We start from the raw sequence: 19,042 nt of genomic DNA on the forward strand, positions 1-19,042 counted from the left end.
TTATGTTCCACATTCCTACAAAGTGGAATTGCTCATGGATTATTTTCTTCTTTTATTTGATTTTAGTCTTGAGTCTATATCAATCAGACTTCTTTTAAGTGCTTTTGCATTTATTTATTTTTTTCCCTTTGTCAGTCAACTTCTTACTGCTTATCTTCTGGTTTCCAGATTCATGGCAGGGGTTTTTCATGTGTAACCACAACTCCTGTTTTTTCCTGTCGTTTGGGCTGTATTGTAGTCCTTTTCACTTGGTTTTCAGGTTTCTGGTAGGGGATTTTCCCCTGTGAAACCACCTCTGCAGTATCCTCATGTTGTCTGGGAATTTGCTGTAGTTCTTTCCGGTTTGTTTGAAGCCACCATTTCAACCAATGGCCACAGATCCTCTTCAGTTTCTTGCCTGGAAAGTAAACATAGAAACATAGAGTATGACGGCAGAAAAGGGCCATTGGCCCAACAAGTCTGCCCACTCGAATAACCCTCCCCCCTAAACACTCCCTCGAAGTGACCCCACATGTTTGTCCCATTTTTTCTTAAAATCGAGCACGTTGCTGGCCTCAACTACCTGAAGTGGAAGATTGTTCCAGCGATCAACCACCCTTTCATTGAAGAAATACTTCCTGATGTCACCATGAAAACTCCCACCCTTGATTTTTAACGGATGCCCTCTTGTAGTCATAGGTCCTGTGAGGAAAAAGATGTCTTCTTCCACCTCAATACGGCCAGTAACATATTTGAACGTCTCTATCATGTCTCCCCTCTCTCTGCGTTCCTCGAGAGTGTATAGCTGCAACTTACCTAGGCTTTCTTCATATGGGAGATCCTTGAGTCCTGAGACCATCCTAGTGGCCATTTGCTTAACCGATTCCATTCTCAGCACATCCTTTTGATAGTGTGGCCTCCAAAATTGAACACAATATTCCAGATGGGATCTCACCATAGACCTGTACAACGGCATTATAACTTCAGGCTTTTGGCTGACAAAACTTCTTTGGATGCAACCCAGCATTTGTCTAGCCTTGGATGAAGCTTTCTCCACTTGATTGGCAGTCTTCATATCTTCACTAATGATTACTCCCAGGTCCCATTCTGCAACAATTCTTGTTAAGGTCTCACCATTTAGGGTGTAAGTTCTGCATGGGTTTCCATTACCAAGGTGCATAACCTTGCACTTTTTGGCATTAAAACTCAGTTGCCAAATATTAGACCATTTTTTTAGTAAAAGTAGGTCCTGCGTCATAGTGTCGGGCACGGTTACTCTGCCCACCATGTTGCACAGTTTAGCGTCATTGGCAAATAACGCAATTTTACCTCAAAGTCCCTGAGGTAGGTCCTGTACAAAGATATTAAATAGGATTGGACCCAAGACTGAGCTCTGCGGCACTCCACTGATCACTTCCAACGTTTCAGAGGGAGTACCATTTACCACCACCTTTTGAAGTCTGCCACTGAGCCAGTCTTTAACCCATGCAATCAATGTTTCTCCTAATCCCAACTAACTCATCTTGTTCAATAACCTACGGTGTGAGACACTATCAAAAGCCTTACTGAAGTCCTAATACATGACATCCAGGGACTCTCCCTTATCTAGATTTTTCGTTACCCAGTCAAAGAAGCTGATTAGATTGGATTGGCAGGACCTTCCCTTTGTAAATCCGTTCTGGTGGGGATCCCCCAGCCTCCTGTCATTTAGAATCGTATCTAAGTTGTGTTTAATCAACGTTTCCATAAGTTTACACTCTATTGATGTGAGACTTACCGGTCTGTAATTTGCAGTCTCTGACCTGCAACCCTTTTTGTGGAGCGGAATGACATCAGCTGTTTTCCAGTCCAATGGGACTTTTCCCGTGCTTAGGGAAAGACTGAAGAGCGCAGCTAACGGCTCCGCCAGGACATCTCTCAATTCCCTAAGCACTCTGGGGTGTAGTTTATCAGGTCCTATGGCTTTGTTCACCTTGAGCCTTGATAGTTCTTGGTAGACGCTGCTGGCGGTAAATTCAAAATTCCAGAGCGGGTTTTCTGAGCTTTCCCTTGTCTGCAGCTGTGGACCGGAACCTAGCGCCTCACAGGTAAAGACCGAGCAGTAGTATTCATTGAGTAGTTCTGCTTTATCGGCTTTAGTTTTCCTTACTGCTCTCACCTCTACCAGGAGGGTCTGTGAGTTTCAAACATTAGTAGCAAATTCATCCTTCACAGTTTTCATCATGTCAAGGTGGTTCTGCGTACACGTCCAAAGTTTCTTCTACAAGTTGTTACTTTTCACGTCATTCTCCTACTGGAGAACCTGTTTTGTATACTTTGGACTGTACATGGGCTTTGGCCTGCTACTTTGACCAGAAAAAGCCACGACAAACTTCTCCCTAACTTTTCTTTTGATCCATACAAGTTAGGGTATCCTGTATTCAAGGGAACGATTTCCACCTGGCTGGCTGCCTGCATCTCGTTCTGCTATGCTCAACGTGGATAAGTGTAAAGTGATGCATGTAGGTAACAAAAATCTCATGCATAAATACAGGATGTCCTGGGCAGTACTTGGAGAGACCTTCCAGGAAAGAGACTTGAGAGTTATGATCGACAAGTCGATGAAGCCGTCCATGCAATGTGTGGTGGCGGCAAAAAGGGAGAACAGAATGCTAGGAATGATAAAGAAAGGGATCACAAACAGATCGGAGAAGGTTATCATGTCGCTGTACCCGGCCATGGTGTGCCCTCATCTGGAGTACTGCATCCAGCACTGGTTGCTGTACATGAAGAAGGACACAGTACTACTCGAAAGGGTCCAGAGAAGAGCTACTAAGATGGTTAAGGGGCTGGAGGAGTTGCCGTACAGTGAAAAATTAGAGAAACTGGGCCTTTTCTCCCTCGAACAGAGGAGATTGAGAGGGGACATGATTGAAACATTCAAGGTACTGAAGGGAATAGACTTAGTAGATAAGGACAGGTTGTTCACCCTCTCCAAGGTAGGGAGAACGAAAGGGCACTCTCTAAATTTAAAAGAGGATAGATTCTGTATGAACGTAAGGAAATTCTTCTTCACCCAGAAAGTGGTAGAAAACTGGAACGCTCTTCCGGAGTCTGTCATAGGGGAAAACACCCTCCAGGGATTCAAGACAAAGTTAGACAAGTTCCTGCTGAACCGGAACATGCTCAGGTAGGGCTAGTCTCAGAGCACTGATCTTTGATCAGAGGGCCGCCACATAAGTGGACTGCTGGGCACGATGGACCACTGGTCTGACTCAGCGGTGGCAATTCTTATGTTCTTATGACTGGCCAGGCATGAGAAAGTCATGTCACAGCCTACAGAGTTACAGCTCTGGCAGCTTTCGTTGCTTTCCTTAGATCTACACCATTGAGAAACTCGGTACAGCTGCCACCTGGTCCTCAGTCCATACCTTTACTTCTCACTACTGTCTGGATTTTTCTCCAGACGGGATGGGAACTTCGGCCAATCTATATTTCAACATATATTTTCTTTGGCCAACTCTCCCACCATCCCATCTCTGTTACATAAGAACATAAGAAACGCCTTCGCCGGATCAGACCTAGGTCCATCTAGTCCGGCGTTCCGCACACACGGAGGCCCAGTTAGGTGCTCCTTATTGGAGACCCAGATTTCCCGTATCCACCGATGTAATTTGCAAGAAGGTATGAATCCAACCTGCGCTTGAAACCCAGAACAGTAGTCTCTGCCACAACCTCCTCTGGGAGAGCATTCCAAGCACCCACCACTCGTTGTGTGAAACAGAACTTCCCGACATTTGTCCTGAACCTGCTGCCGCTCAGTTTCAGGCTATGACCTCTTGTCCGTGTCACATCTGAAAATGTCAGTAATGCTGTTTCCTGGTCAATTTTATCAAATCCTTTTAATATTTTAAAAGTCTCTATCAAATCCCCTCTCAATCTTCTCTTTTCGAGGGTGAACAGTCCCAGTTTTCTGAGGCGTTCTTTGTAGCTCAAATTCTCCATACCTGTTAGTTTGGAGGTCACCCATACGTGAGAATATGCTGCCTACTTGTCCTGGGATAAAGCACAGTTACTTACCGTAACAGGTGTTATCCAGGGACAGCAAGCAGATATTCTCACAACCCACCCACCTCCCCGGGTTGGCTTCTTAGCTGGTGTATCTTAACTGAAGGACTGCGTGCTCTCATCTGGCGGGAAGGCACTCGTGCATGCGCGGTTCGGGCTATCGCAAACTTTTTGAATTCTTAAAGTGGCAATGCACTTTTAAAGTGATCTGTAACGGGGCTTCATCAGTGACGTCACTCATATATGAGAATATCTGCCTGCTGTCCCTGGATAACACAAGTAACTGTGCTTTACGAGCCACAAATGTTTCTAATTGTCTAAATGAAATTATGGGTAAATTTTGCATTTTGTTCAACAAAAAAAATATTAGCAGTGATTGTTTCTTTCCTACATTTTAGGAGACACTTGAGCAGAGTCCTTTGGATTTTATCACGTCATTTAAGATGTTCCACACCACTTATAAACTATATACTCACAGGTAAGTCAGTGTAAAAGTGCATTTGCCTACCAAAAGCTCCATTTCCTGTGCCACTTCTATAAGCTTACATTTTATTTGTTTGAAAAGCTTTCATGTACTGCAGGGAGGGTGACATGATCAAATTTTTTGGCTCCAGTAATCAGTTTGATGGCTGTATTTTAGATTACAGTATTTGTAAGTGAAGCTATTTTTGTTTCTGATGCCCTGGTAGAGAGAGTTGCAATAACTGAGCTGACTGATATGAGTGAGTGGATTAATATGTTAAATGCTGAGGGGTAGAAGAATGGTTTTATGGAGCATATTTTCTGAAGCTTAAAGAAACATCGTTGAATCGCTGTTGAAATTTGAGAACACAAATTGAGGTTACTGTCTAGGGTGATGCCGAAGATTCAGAGTGTGAGTGATTGGGGTTGGTGTCCTAGAGAGTAGCAATGGGGTAGCTAAATCCAGTGAGGCAGTGTATGAGAGAAAAAGGGCCCTATACTTTTTTGGATTGAGATACAAGTGATTGTCTTGCAACCAGTTTGTACTAGCTCTAGGATGGGAATTACCGTATTTTTTGCTCCATGCACTATTTCCCCCCAAAAGTGGGTAGAAATAAGGGTGCGTCTTATGGAGCAAATACCACACCTCCACCTGTTTTTAATCGTAGCAGCCCCCCGTATCTGCTTTTAATCCCAGTGCTTCCTCGCTGGATGGCTATGGCAGTGAGGCTCCCCCCAGCAGTGAGTGACAGCTGACTGCAGCCATTCAGGTAGGCACGCGGGACCAGGCAGATGCACCTGCCTTGTTCGCTTCTCTGTCTCTCCTTGCTGCAGCCGTCTAGCGAGGGAAGCGCCAGGATTAAAAACAGGTATGTTTCTCATTCTACTGCTTATTCGCTGACTTCTTTGACATGCTGCTTTTTCTTATACTATTGCCCGGCATGCCTAAGAATGGTAGGTGCTGCTTGTGGAGGTAGAAAGGGGGGTTGGGGAAGGGTTCTGTAGGTGGGGGAGAGGGAAGGAGGGTTGGGGGTTTGTAGTCTCTAGGGCCCATCAGAGTCCAGGGCACTGGTGTGCTAGGTATAGTCTTAGATACTGTATTGTATAGCTTTATTCTGGCTTGGTGGGAGAGGGTCACGGGGTGGGCGGAGGTTGGGGTATGTGATACTGATGATGTCTACATTCATTGTTTTGTTTTGTTGTTCTTTACTCTGTGCTTTTGGAGGGTCTTGGTTTTTCATTCTTGTTCAGCTGGTTTTAAGAAGTGTTTCCCATGTTAGAGGTGGAACGTCCGATATTCTGCTAGGGGGAGCGGGCTGGGCAGGGGGGCTGTATTCTGTTAATATGGAAAACTTTGATGATCTGGATTTCACTGCTTACTGCTTGTTTGATTTGTAATCTCTTGGTATGTTTGTTCATCCTCTACAGCATGCTGTTCTGCTATTTTATTATCATCAATAAAAATTGTTTAAACCTAAAAACAGGTACGGGGGGGGGGGCTGCTGGGATTTTAAAAAAAGTACAGGGTGGCCCTGTCCCTGTCTGCCCTGTGCCCTGTCCTGGCCTACCACTAGACCACCAGAGGGGGGACAGGGTGCAGAGTTTGGCAAGGAGTGTGGGGTTAGGTGCAGGGCCTGGCAGGGAGAATTTGGTTCAGAATGATTTTTTTTTTTCTTGTTTTCCTCCTCTAAATCTAGGGCTGGTAAGAAAACGGATCAAGAAAAGGATAGACAAAATCGAAACAGTAGAGTAAGCATGGTCCCTACCAAAAAATACTATCACCGAAGCACAGAATCTATACATTCCGCAGATAGCCAAAAGAAGGAAAACTAAAGCCAAAAGAGAATCAGCTTGGCTAACCAAAGAGGTGAAGGATGCAGTTAGGGAAAAGAAGGACTCATTTAAAAAATGGAAACACGAGAAAACAACCGAGGCTTGGAAGAGTCACAAAGACGACCAGAAGAAATGCCACAAGGCGGTGAGAGAAGCCAAAAGGGCCTTTGAGGAAAAGATAGCCCAAGAGGCCAAAAACTTCAAACCCTTTAAAGGGAAGAAACCGGCAAAGGAGACAGTGGGCCCTCTCGACGACCAAGGAAGAAAAGGATACATCAAAGAGGACAAACAGATTGTAGACAGATTAAATTCCTTCTTTGCATCTGTCTTTACCAAGGAAGATGCCACATCAATACCCGAAACAGTGCAAGTATTCAAGGGGGAAATAGAGGAGAGCCTCACCACAGTGAAGGTAGATGTGGACTAGATATCAGATTGACAAACTAAACAGTGACAAATCCCCTGGCCCAGATGGAATTCACCTGAGAGTATTAAAGGAACTACAGGGAGAAATCGGAGAACTACTGCAATCCCTCGCTAACATGTCAATTAGAACTGGACGGATACCAGAAGACTGGAAGATAGCGAACGTCATCCCAATCTTCAAAAAAGATCAAGGGGAGAACCGGGAAACCATAGACCTGTGAGTCTCACATCGGTCCCTGGGAAAATGGTTGAGGCTTTGATTAAAGACAGCATAGTACAGCTTCTAGATAACCATGACCTGCTGAGAGGTAGTCAGCATGGCTTCAGGAAAGGGAAGTCGTGCTTGACGAACTTACTCCAGTTTTTCGAGAGAGTGAACAAACAAGTAGATAGCGGAGAACCGGTGGACATAATATACTTGGACTTCCAGAAAGCGTTCTACAAAGTACCTCACAAGAGACTTCTCAAAAAACTACAAAGTCATGGAATAGATGGGGATATACTAAGATGGATAAGAAAATGGCTGGAAAACAGAAGACAGAGAGTGGGCATAAATGGGAAGTACTCGGACTTGAAGAAAGTAACTAGCAGTGAGCCTCAGGGCTCGGTTCTTGGGCCTATCTTATTCAATATCTTTGTAAATGACCTGGAAGAAGAAACGACCAGTGTTATCATCAAGTTTGCAGATGACACAAAGCTATGCCAGGCAATCAGGTCACAAAAAGACAGCGAGGAACTCCAGAGAGATTTGAAACAACTTGAGAGATGGGCAGAGAATTGGCAGATGAATTTTAATGTAGAAAAATGCAAAGTGATGCACCTGGGCAGGAAAAACAAGGAGCATGAGTATAAACTGTTAGGTATAACATTGGGGAAGAGCGAACAAGAAAAGGACCTGGGGGTACTGATAGACAGGACCCTGAAGCCGTCGGCTCAATGCGCAGCGGCAGCAAAGAAAGCTAACAGGATGTTAGGCATGATAAAGAAGGGAATTACAAGTAGATCAAGGGAGGTCATAATGCTGCTTTATAGAGCAATGGTCAGACCACACTTGGAATACTGTGTTCAACACTGGTCTCCATACCTAAAGAAGGTAGAGAGGGTGCAGAGGCGAGCGACGAAGCTAGTAAAAGGTATGGAGAACTTGAGCTACAAAGATCGCCTCAGAAAACTGGGATTATTCACCCTTGAGAAGAGAAGACTAGAGGGAATCTGATAGAAACTTTTAAAATACTAAAAGGAATCAACAAAATGGAGCAAGCTTACTCACCAGCAGGGGGAAAGGACGGTGAGCAAGAAACAGCGTTATTCAATTTGGCAAATGTGACTCAGACTCGGACCAGAGGTCATGGCCTGAAGCTGAGAGGGGACACGGCCAGGACAAATGTCAGAAAGTTCTGCTTCACACAGCGAGTGGTGAACGCCTGGAACTCTCTCCCGGAAGAGATGGTGGAGGAAACAACCATTCTAGGATTTAAGGGAAAATTGGACGCACATCTTCTTACAGGACACATTGAGGGATACGAGTGACTAAGGTATTCGCCAGGGTATGCCTGGCTGAGCCTCCGCGTGTGCGGATCACCGGACTTGATGGACCCCAGGTCTGATCCGGTGCAGGCATTTCTTATGTTCTTATGACTAACCCAGAAGAGGAGGCTAGAAGGAATGTAACAAAAGAGAAGAAACTAAAGACCGAAGCACTGGGAAAGGAAATGAAGACAAGAAAATACCAGGATCTAAATTGCATATATACTAATGCAAGGAGCCTAAGAAACAAAATGGGGGAATTAGAAGCCATGGCCAATGCAGAGGACATAGACATAATTGGAATTCTCTGAAATGTGGTGGAATGAAGAAAACAAATGAGATACAGCACTGCCGGAGTACAAGCTCTATCGCCAGGACAGGTCAGAACAGAAAGGAGGTGGAATAGCCCTATACATGAAAGAAAGCATACAATCAACAAAAATGGACACAGCAGAGACAACCAACAAGCTGGAATCGCTATGGGTTAAAATACCGGGAAGGAAAGGGCCTGAAATAAAGATGGGCTTATACTATTGTCCACCCGGAGATATCGATGAAGATCCGGAATCCGAGATATCGATGAAGAAATGGAAGCCGAGATGAAGCGAGAATGCAAAAGCGGTAACATGGGTATTATGGGAGACTTTAACTACCCCAGGATAGACTGGAGTCTTGGAAGCTCAAAATGCGCTAGGGAGACAGAATTCCTGGAGGCTATACAAGATTGTTTCATGGAGTAGCTAGTTAGAGAACCAACGAGAGGAAATGCCACTCTGGATCTAATCCTAAATGGGTTAAGGGGACCTGCAAAGGAAGTAGAGGTAGTGGGACCATTGGAAAACAGCGATCATAACATGATCAAGTTCAAGGTTGAGGTAGGAATACCGAAAGGAAAGAGAACCATAGCGACAACTTTCAACTTCAGGAAAGGAAACTACAAAGCAATGAGGGAAATGGTAAGGAAGAAACTTAGGAACACTTCCAAAAAATGGCAAATGGTAGAACATGCCTGGTCTTTTCTCAAGAACACAGTGAGCGAGGCGCAAAATCTGTATATCCCCAGATTCAGAAAGGGGTGCAAAAAGAGTCAAACAAAAGACCCGGCGTGGATAACTAAAATAGTGAAGGAAGCGATAGGCAATATGAAAAACTCATTCAGGAAATGGAAAAAGGACAAAACTGAGGGGAAAGTATCAAAAAGAATGTCACCGAGTGGTTCGAAAAGCCAAACGAGAGTATGAAGAGAGGCTAGCAAGGGAAGCATGAAATTTCAAACCGTTCTTTAGATATGTTAAAGGGAAGCAACCGGCTAGGGAGGAGGTGGGACCACTGGATGATGGAGACAGGAAGGGAGTGGTGAAGGAGGAGAAAGAAGTGGCAGAAAGACTTAACATGTTCTTTTCGGCTGTATTTACAAACGAAGACACATCCAACATACCGGAACCTGAGCAATTCTTCAATGGAAATCAAGCAGAAAATTAACATCAATGGAAGTGAGCCTTGAAGATGTACGCGGGCAGATAGAAAAACTAAAAACTGACAAATCCCCGGGTCCGGACGGAATCCATCCAAGGGTTCTGAAGGAATTAAAGGAGATAGCGGAACTACTGCAGCAAATTTGCAATCTATCCCTGAAAACAGGCATGATCCTGGAGGACTGGAAGATAGCCAACGTTACGCCCATCTTTAAAAAGGGATCAAGAGGTGACCTGGGAAACTACAGACCGGTGAGTCTGACCTCGGCTCAGGGAAAAATGGCGGAAGCACTGATAAAAGAAAACATCGATGAACATTTTGAAAGAAACGAACTTCTGATAACCAGCCAGCATGGTTTCTGCAAGGGGAGATCGTGCCTAACGAACTTATTGCACTTCTTCGAAGGAATTAACAAACGGATGGACAAAGGAGACCCCATAGACATCATATATCTAGATTTCCAAAAAGCCTTTGACAAGGTGCCCCATGAATGCCTACTCCAGAAACTGAAGAACCATGGGGTGGAAGGAGACGTACATAGATGGATCAGAAACTGGTTGGCGGGTAGGAAACAGAGGGTAGGAATGAAGGGCCACTACTCAGACTGGAGGAGGGTCACGAGTGGGGTTACGCAAGGCTCGGTGCTCAGGTCGCTGCTATTTAATATATTCATAAATGATCTAGAAACAGGGACTAAGTGTGAGATAATAAAATTTGTGGACGACACCAAACTATTTACTGGAGCTCGGACTAAAGAGGACTGCGAAGAATTGCAAAGGGACTTGAACAAACTAGGGGAATGGGTGACGAGATGGCAGATGAAGTTCAACGTTGTGGGAAACAGAAACCCAAGGTACAACTATACGATGGGAGGGATGTTATTAAATGAGAGTACCCAAGAAAGGGACTTGGGGGTAATGGTGGACATGACAATGAAGCCGACGGCACAGTGCACAGCGGCCACTAAGAAGGCAAACAGAATGCTAGGCATAATCAAGAAGGGTATTACAACCAGAACGAAAGAAGTTATCCTGCCATTGTATCAGATGATGGTGCGTCCACATCTGGAGTGCTGCGTCCAATATTGGTCGCTGTACCTTAAGAAGGACATGGCGTTACTCGAGAGGGTTCAGAGGAGAGCGACGCGTTTGATAAAGGGGATGGAAAACCTTTCATACGCTGAGAGATTGAAGAAACTGGGCCTCTTTTCCTTGGAGAAGAGGAGACTTAGAGGAGATATGATAGAGACTTACAAGATCATGAAGAGAGTAGAGAGGGACAGATTCTTCAAACTTTCGAATAATAAAAGAACAAGAGGGCATTCGGAAAAGTTGAAAGGGGACAGATTCAAAACGAATGCTAGGAAGTTCTTCTTTACCCAATGTGTGGTGGACACCTGGAATGCGCTTCCAGAGCGTAATAGGGCAGAGTACGGTACTGGGGTTCAAGAAAGGATTGGACAATTTCCTGCTGGAAAAGGGGATAGAGAGGTATAGATAGAGGATTACTGCACAGGTCCTGGACCTGTTGGGCGCCGCGTGAGCGGACTGCTAGGCACGATGGACCTCTGGTCTGACCCAGCAGAGGCATTGCTTATGTTCTTATGTTTTTATGGGTGTGTCTTATGGTCAGGTGTGTCTTATGGAGCGAAAAATACGGTAATCTTAATTTGTTAGGGATCAGAGGGATTGATGGGATGAAGTTGAATGTCGTCAGCATAAACAAAGACGGTAAAATCAATGGATTGAGCGAGAGTAAAGGGGCTAGAATCGATCTTTAAGGGTCTTCACAAGGTAAGGTGAATGGGTCAGATGTAGTGTTGTGAAATTGAACAGTTTATTTCCGTTCTTGGAGGTAGGATGTAAACCATGATAAGTAGTCTCCAGTGATGCCAATTGATTGTTAACTCATTGTTGCCAGTATTCTATCACTAACAATGGTCAGCACATCTCTTTTGTAAACCGCATGGAACTAAAAGACTTTTGCGGTATATAAATAAAAATTTGTTATGCTTGAAGACATCTGAAAAGTAAGGATTGATTAAAGGTGTCAAAGGATGCAGAAATGTCAAGCAAAATCAGGAATGTAGATTGGTGATGGTCTAAGTAATATATAATTTTTTTGTGAAGATCATAAATGATGTTTCTGCAGAGTGGTGATTGCGGAAGCCAGTTTGATTATGGTGTAACAAATTTGTTTTATCCAGAAAATCAAAGAGGAATGTTAATATAACTTTTTCGACAAGGTAGAGTTTGGATAATAATTTGAATAGACAATGACAGAAGTTTTGCTATCCTTCATATTTGGTCATATAATTGTGTGTTTCCAGAAAGGTGTGACTAGTCGATATGTAAGACTGGATGTTTTTCGGGGGGGGGGGGGGACCTTTGAAACATCTTTATTGAGAAGCAAACAAACTAACACAGTAAAGACAGCCAAACAAGATCTAGATACAATGCAGAGAAAGTCACAGTGTACATCCCAAATTCCAAATCAGAACAATAAAGGTCACCAAGAGAACAACCAGTGGGGACAATTGGGAGCCCCTTCCAGACAAGGTAAATAGCAATAGCCACCATAGCAGCAAACAATGGAAATGGAAAAGAAAGAAACACCATCTATAAGTTTACTCCCACATTTATTTTTATATATAAAAAACCCACCCCAAGACCAGCAGGCAAACAAACCTCCTCCCTGATCCTTACCCACCCCTGTAGCCCCCCACCCCCACAACTGGAGGAGTAGAAACAAAGCAGTATCACAAGGGATCAACTGCAGCCAGGACCAGATCCCATAGTGACCCATAAAACTTATGAGCGACAAAATGGCAAATGAAGTTCAACGTTGAGAATTATAAAGTATTGCATGTGGGAAGCAGAAACCCGAGGTACAACTATACGATGGGAGGGATGTTATTGAATGAGAGTACCCAAGAGAGGGACTTGGGGGTAATGGTGGACAGGTCAATGAAGCCGACGGCAGAGTGCACAGCGGCTGCTAAGAGAGCAAATAGAATGCTAGGTATAATCAAGAAGAGTATTACAACCAGGACGAAAGAAGTTATCCTGCCACTGTATCGGGCGATGGTGCGCCCACACCTGGAATACTCCGTCCAGTTTTGGTCGCCATACCTTAAGAATGATATGGCGTTACTCGAGAGAGTTCAGAGAAGAGCGACACGTCTGATAAAAGGGATGGAAAACCTTTCATACGCTAAGAGATTGGAGAAACTGGGTCTCTTTTCCCTGGAGAAGAGGAGACTTAGAGGGGATATGATAGAGACTTATAAGATCATGAGGGGCATAGAGAGAGTAGAGAGGGACAGATTCTTCAAACTTTCAAAAAAATAAAAAACAAGAGGGCATTCGGAAAAGTTGAAAGGGGACAGATTCAATACAAATGCTAGGAAGTTCTTCTTTACCCAATGTGTGGTGGACACCTGGAATGCGCTTCCAGAGGACGTTATAAGGCAGAGTACAGTACTGGGATTTAAGAAGGGATTGGACAATTTCCTGCTGGAAAAGGGAATAGAAGGGTATAAATAGAGGATTACTGCTCAGGTCCTGGACCTGTTGGGCCGCTGCGTGAGCGGACTGCTGGGCAAGATGGACCTCAGGTCTGACCCAGCAGAGGCATTGCTTATGTTCTTATGAGGTTCCACTGCATTCCTCCCAAGGCTACGCAGCTCCCAGCGTGCCAGTTCTCAGAGGGACCGCTTCCATCCCACCAGCTCTGGAGGTGCCTCATCCATCCACATGCGAAGCACTCCCAGTTTGGCCGCCATAACAGCAACATATCGCCAGTGGTCCACAGACAACCCCTGTTCCAAGAACTCATCATCATGACCCAAGACCAAAATCCCGTATGACCACTGAACTGGCACCCCCAAGATCTTGGCAAGAAAGTCCAACACCCGTTCCAGTAACCGCCCAGAACCAGGCATTCAATGAGCATGTGCAATAGGGTCCTTGTCACACTCCCACACTTCACACATTCAGCAGATTCCCATAAGCCCGCCCTCACCCCCTCCATTCTAGTAAAGTAAGTGCGGTGGAGCAATTTAAATTAGAGCTCCTGCAATTGAGCACTGTGTGCCTCCCTGGTTATGTTGGAGAAAAAGGTTTTAAGCATCTCATGTGTGATCTCCTCCCCCATCTCCAGCGACCATTTAGATGCCAGAGTTATCAGCTGGTTATTGTGGCCGGGCGTGGTGATTGGACATGTCCAGGGGCCAATACCCTAAGTCACACAGACCTCGGCCAAGCAAAAGCGAGGTATGGGTGGCTGGGAAGGACTTGCAATAAAGTTAAAAAATAATGCAAATACTTGTGTGTCACAAAAGAAATCTTTATTTCACACCAGAATTAGGTGCATTTAACTCAAGTCAGTAGCAATTCAGAAGAGAGTTCCAAAAATACAAGCAACAGTGACTTTTTTGGACACAGAAGTATTCAAGTTAGGCACCACTTTAAGTACAAAAGTTCATCACAAACCCACGGAAAAGAACAGCTATTTATAATATTCCAGTTGTCATTCTCCATATTTGAAGAAGGCCCTACCTATAGGGCAATTCTTAAGAATACGCTGCATCTGTGCCTCTTTGGAAGACTTTTATAGGGAGGCACAGCTGCTGACAGATAAATTGGTGAAGAGGGGTTACCCCAGGCATGTGATTCATAAAGCCTTTTTACGGGCTAAATATGCCAACAGGGAATTATTGCTGAGTGAGACAACCAGAGAAAGCACTAGAAAACAAGTGTGTGTTTTGTCATATTCGGTTCAAGCACACAAAATAGCAGCCAGCATGTGCTGCAATTGCATGATGTTTTTCAAGAACAGCCTTACATAGCTTACACAAGAGGAAAAAACTTAGCGGATAGATTAACAAGAGCAAACTTTCCAAATTGGTCATCTGAGGAAGAAACTACCAGAGAGGACCACAAAGCTTGTGGTCATTGTTTATCTTGCAGGCAATAAATGGACTCATCCCTTAACCAAACGTGTTTACATCTTGAGCAATAACACTTCTTATGACTCCACATATGTGGTGTATGTAATTCAATGTGAATGTGGGAGTACAACTAGAGCCATAAGAACACGAATCAATGAGCACCGGAGCTGCCTTAAACTTAAAAGCCAGAATGCTCCAATGGTGGCTCACAGTGTAGCAACCGGTCACACATTTACTAATATGAAGTGGAGTATCCTTGAACAAATATCTCCTACATTTCAAGGCAACAGGAAATCTTTTCTGTTAGCCAGAGAACAGTTCTGGATATACACTTTGAGAACATTTGAGCCTCACGGCATGAATGAAACTGTGGAGTGGCTCACAGCAGCAAATTGCAGGTAAAGAGGGAGGTGCTTCTTTGCTCCCTCAATTTGTAGTTCTGAGGTGCTCATTCGTTGGAGAGAGAAGGGGTGGGGTGCTTCATGGCCTCCTTCTGATTATAAATGCACGTTTGACTCCAGTCTTGCAGTAGCCGTGGAGAAAAAGACAAGCAGATTTTTACAAGCAGTGGGATGTGCTCCTGACATTGCCCCTGAGGAAGAGAACGAAACAGGGGACTCTGTAGGGAATTCGGTTGAGGCACCCCCCTAAAGAGAGAGGTTTGACTCCATGAGGACTCTTGAAAGCTAAGTTTTTATACATATTACATTCTATGGAGAAAACTGCTATATTTAAGAACTGTTAGATTTAAACATTTTCACTGATATATTATTGATCTACTTGATTCCAAACTTGCACTGGGTACTTTACTATTTATTTACTATTTATTGAGTGTTATATATGAAAGACACTTTGATATTTAAAAGGTTCATGGGGAGACTGAAGGTGTTGTTTGTGGGTATAATCTATTCTAATGCTTAGTTTTGTATACCGAGTCTTCAGTCCAGGAAAGCTCGACTCAGTTTACATTGGTTAAGTTAGGCCAATAAAGGCATATAAAGAATTATCAAGAAAGATTAGTTTCCAAAATGGTTTTCAAAGACTTATGAAAAAAGGGAAGGGAGACAGAATTTCTTAAGCGAAGTGGAAGGTTGTTCCAAAGTTGGATAAACTTAAAAGACAGAGATTGACCAAAAGTCTTGATTCTTTTAATACCTTTACTAAGTTTCAAGTTTCAAGTTTATTAACTTTTTAATATACCGACCATCACAAAGTATCTGGCCGGTTTACAATAAGATTTATAAAAATTTTAAATATAAAATGTAGTGAGTGAACATTAAAGACATAGTTTGACTAACATGAACGTGCGGATAGGAGGGAAAGGGAGGGGGAAAGTTACATATTTTAGAGAAGAAAGGGAGAAGTGGGGATGGGAAAAAACATATTGGGTAGGATCGCTTTTTTAAAGCGGTTGGTTGCATGAATTGGAATCAGAAGAGTTTAAGAATAAAGAAAATGGGAAGAAAATGGGAAGAAAAGAGAAGAAAAAAAACCAAAAAAACCCCAAAAAACTAAGAAGAGCCAAATGCATCTTGAAATAGAAATGTCTTCAAATTGATCTTGAATTTATCTAGATGTTGTTCTTCTCTAAGTTGTTGAGGTAATGCATTCCATAATGTAGGGGCAACAACTGTAAAATTTATTTTTCGAGTATTATAGAATTCTTTGATAGAAGGGATTCGTAATAGTTTTTGGTCAGTAGACCTCAGAATTCGTGGAGAGCTATGGGGGATAAGTAGTTTATGAAGATATAAAGGCTGGTGTGTGAGATTTATTTTGAAAGTAAGCAGGATGACTTTATAGGTTATGCGGTGTGCGATTGGTAACCAGTGTGCATCTTTCAAAAGCGGAGTAACATGATCATATTTGCCTATTTTATAAATGAGTTTTATTGCAGTATTTTGTATTAATTGTAAACGGCGGGTTTCTTTTTGTGGGAGGCCAGTATAAAGTGAGTTACAATAGTCTAAATGAGAGATGACAAGGGAATGTACTAGAATTGTAATTGCTTCTGTTCCTAAGATCGAGGTTAATGAACGGATAAGACGGAGTTTGAAAAAACAAATTCTTACGACTGAACTGATTTGGTCGTGAAAGGTGAGATCCTTATCGATTATGAATCCCAATAGTTTTATTTTTGTTTCCATTTGTATAGGAGTGGATTTAATAGCAATTTTATCTGGCAAAGATTCACTGTTTTTAATTGGTAGAAGTAGAGCTGAAGATTTTTCGATATTGAGAGACAGTTTGTTAGTATATAGCCAGTCATGTATAGTGTCAAGTTTATGATTTATGTCTGTTACATCTGAGGTATTAGAGGTGTTGATTGGGTGGAGAAGTTGAATGTCATCTGCATAGGCGAAAATAGTGAAGCCAATAGATTGAGCTAGTGTGAGAAGAGGAGAAAGGAAAATATTGAATAGTAGTTGGGATAGAATAGATCCTTGTGGAACTCCGTAGGTCAGTGAGATAGGTTGAGAAATTTCATTTTTTACCTGTACTGAAAAACTACGTTCAGTAAAGTAAGAAATGAACCATTGATAAGCTGGACCTGAAATACCGCAGTCTTTGAGTCGATTTAGAAGAAGTGAGTGATCAATAGTATCAAAGGCTGCGGAAAGGTCAAGGGAAATAAGAAGAACCGATTTTTGGTGCTCATGATAGTAGTGAATAGTGGAGATGAGGCCTAGCAGAGACAGTTCGGTCGAGTGTGAAGAGCGAAAGCCTGTTTGACAAGGATGAAGGGCATTGGTATTTTCAATGAATTCAGTAATTTGGGTATGGATGATTTTTTCTGTGAGTTTAGAGATGAGGGGTAAATTGGCAATGGGACGATAATTTTTTGGCTGAGAAGGGTCTAAGTTGTGCTGTTTTAATTTTGGAATTACAAGTGCTGTTTTCCAAGGAGTAGGAACTATGCGGTCAGAAAACTAGATGGGCAAGACAGCTTGAATTGTTGGTCACCCCTTGCAAAAGAGAATCTATAAGAATTCCAAGATAAAGGGACTAGGGGAGTAAAAATACTACAGAGAATTTTAAAAGTGACACAGGTACATTTGAATTGGACCCTAAAATATACAGGGAGCAAGTGAAGATGCGCTGAGGATACATTCAGGTGAACTCCGTTGGAGCTTTTTCTCTCAGGAAGTTCCCAGGACTGATTAGTCTCCCTTTGTTAACCATTCTACAAATTAAATTTTTCTTAATCATATTTGACTAGAGTGAGTGCTGGTGCATAATAATAATAATAATAATAACAACTTTATTTTTGTATAGAAATAGATGGCAGATAAGGGCCACGGCCCATCTAGTCTGCCCACCCCAATGACCGCAATACTACAAGCAGTTCAGAGCATTTACAGAGGAAGAGATTGTACACAAACAGCGATGTTACAGAAAAAACTTTCAAATTACATTGGTAAGCCGAGTGTAGTTAGGTATATCCAGAAGTATTTCACAGATACAACAAGGCAGGAAGGAGTCAGAGAAATTTATCAAAGAGATAGGTTTTAATTGATTTCCTGAAGGATTGCTAGGAGGGTGAATTGGAAATGAGGGTGGTTAGACATTTATTCCATTTGCCTTCTTGAAATGACAGTGATCTATCAAGGAATCTCATGTAGATACAGCCCTTCAAGGAGGGGAAGGCGAACAGACAGTGGCGTACCAAGGGGGGGGCGGGAGGGGCGGTCCGCCCCGGGTGCCAGCCCTGAGGGGATGCTCCCGGCCTTGCCGTTCAGTCCCCCCCAACCCCGAAGGACCGCTCGCCCCACTGACCTTCCTGCACCACCTGTGAAGCAGCCCGAAGCAGGATCGCGACGTCAGCGATCCCTGAGCTGCTTGGGCGCTGCTTCCTGCGCCGCGGTCCCTCTGATGTCAGAGGAGGGGCGGGACCGCGGCGCAGGAAGCAGCGCCCAAGCAGCACAGGGATCGCTGACGTCGCGATCCTGCTGTGGCTGCTTCATAGGTGGTGCAGGAAGGTCAGTGGGACGAGCGGTCCTTCGGGGGTGGTGGGGGGGACTGAATGGCAAGGCCGGGAGCATAGGTAGTGCTGCTTCATAGGTGGTGTGGGGATGCCAGGGGGGCGAGCGGTCCTTCGGGGTGGGGCGGGCGGGCAGGCAGGCAGGCTTTCAAGGGGGAGGGGGGTGACAGGCAGGCAGGCCTTCAAGGGGGGACAGGCCTTCAAGGGGGGGGGACAGGCAGGCCTTCAAGGGGGGGGACAGGCCTTCGGGGGGGTGTGCAGACCTTCAAAGGGGAGGGACAGGCCTTCAAGGGGGGGGCAGGCAGGCCTTCAAGGGGGGGCAGGCAGGCCTTCAAGGGGTGGACAGGTCTACAAGGGGG

At 44.0% G+C, this 19,042-nt stretch overlaps 1 protein-coding gene across 7 annotated transcripts in view; it reads left to right on the plus strand.

The window, feature by feature from the left end:
• The window catches only part of ENTPD5 (ectonucleoside triphosphate diphosphohydrolase 5 (inactive)), a 368,562-nt gene that overhangs the window by 206,885 nt on the left and 142,635 nt on the right, over positions 1-19,042 (plus strand). For all 7 annotated transcript variants that reach the window (XM_033952533.1, XM_033952535.1, XM_033952532.1 and 4 more), the window contains exon 9: positions 4,425-4,504. In XM_033952533.1, coding sequence (XP_033808424.1) covers positions 4,425-4,504 — 80 coding nt within the window. The remainder of the gene's footprint in view (positions 1-4,424; positions 4,505-19,042) is intronic.

Source organism: Geotrypetes seraphini, chromosome 7 (genome assembly GCF_902459505.1).
Source record: "Geotrypetes seraphini chromosome 7, aGeoSer1.1, whole genome shotgun sequence".
Taxonomy (NCBI): domain Eukaryota; kingdom Metazoa; phylum Chordata; class Amphibia; order Gymnophiona; family Dermophiidae; genus Geotrypetes; species Geotrypetes seraphini.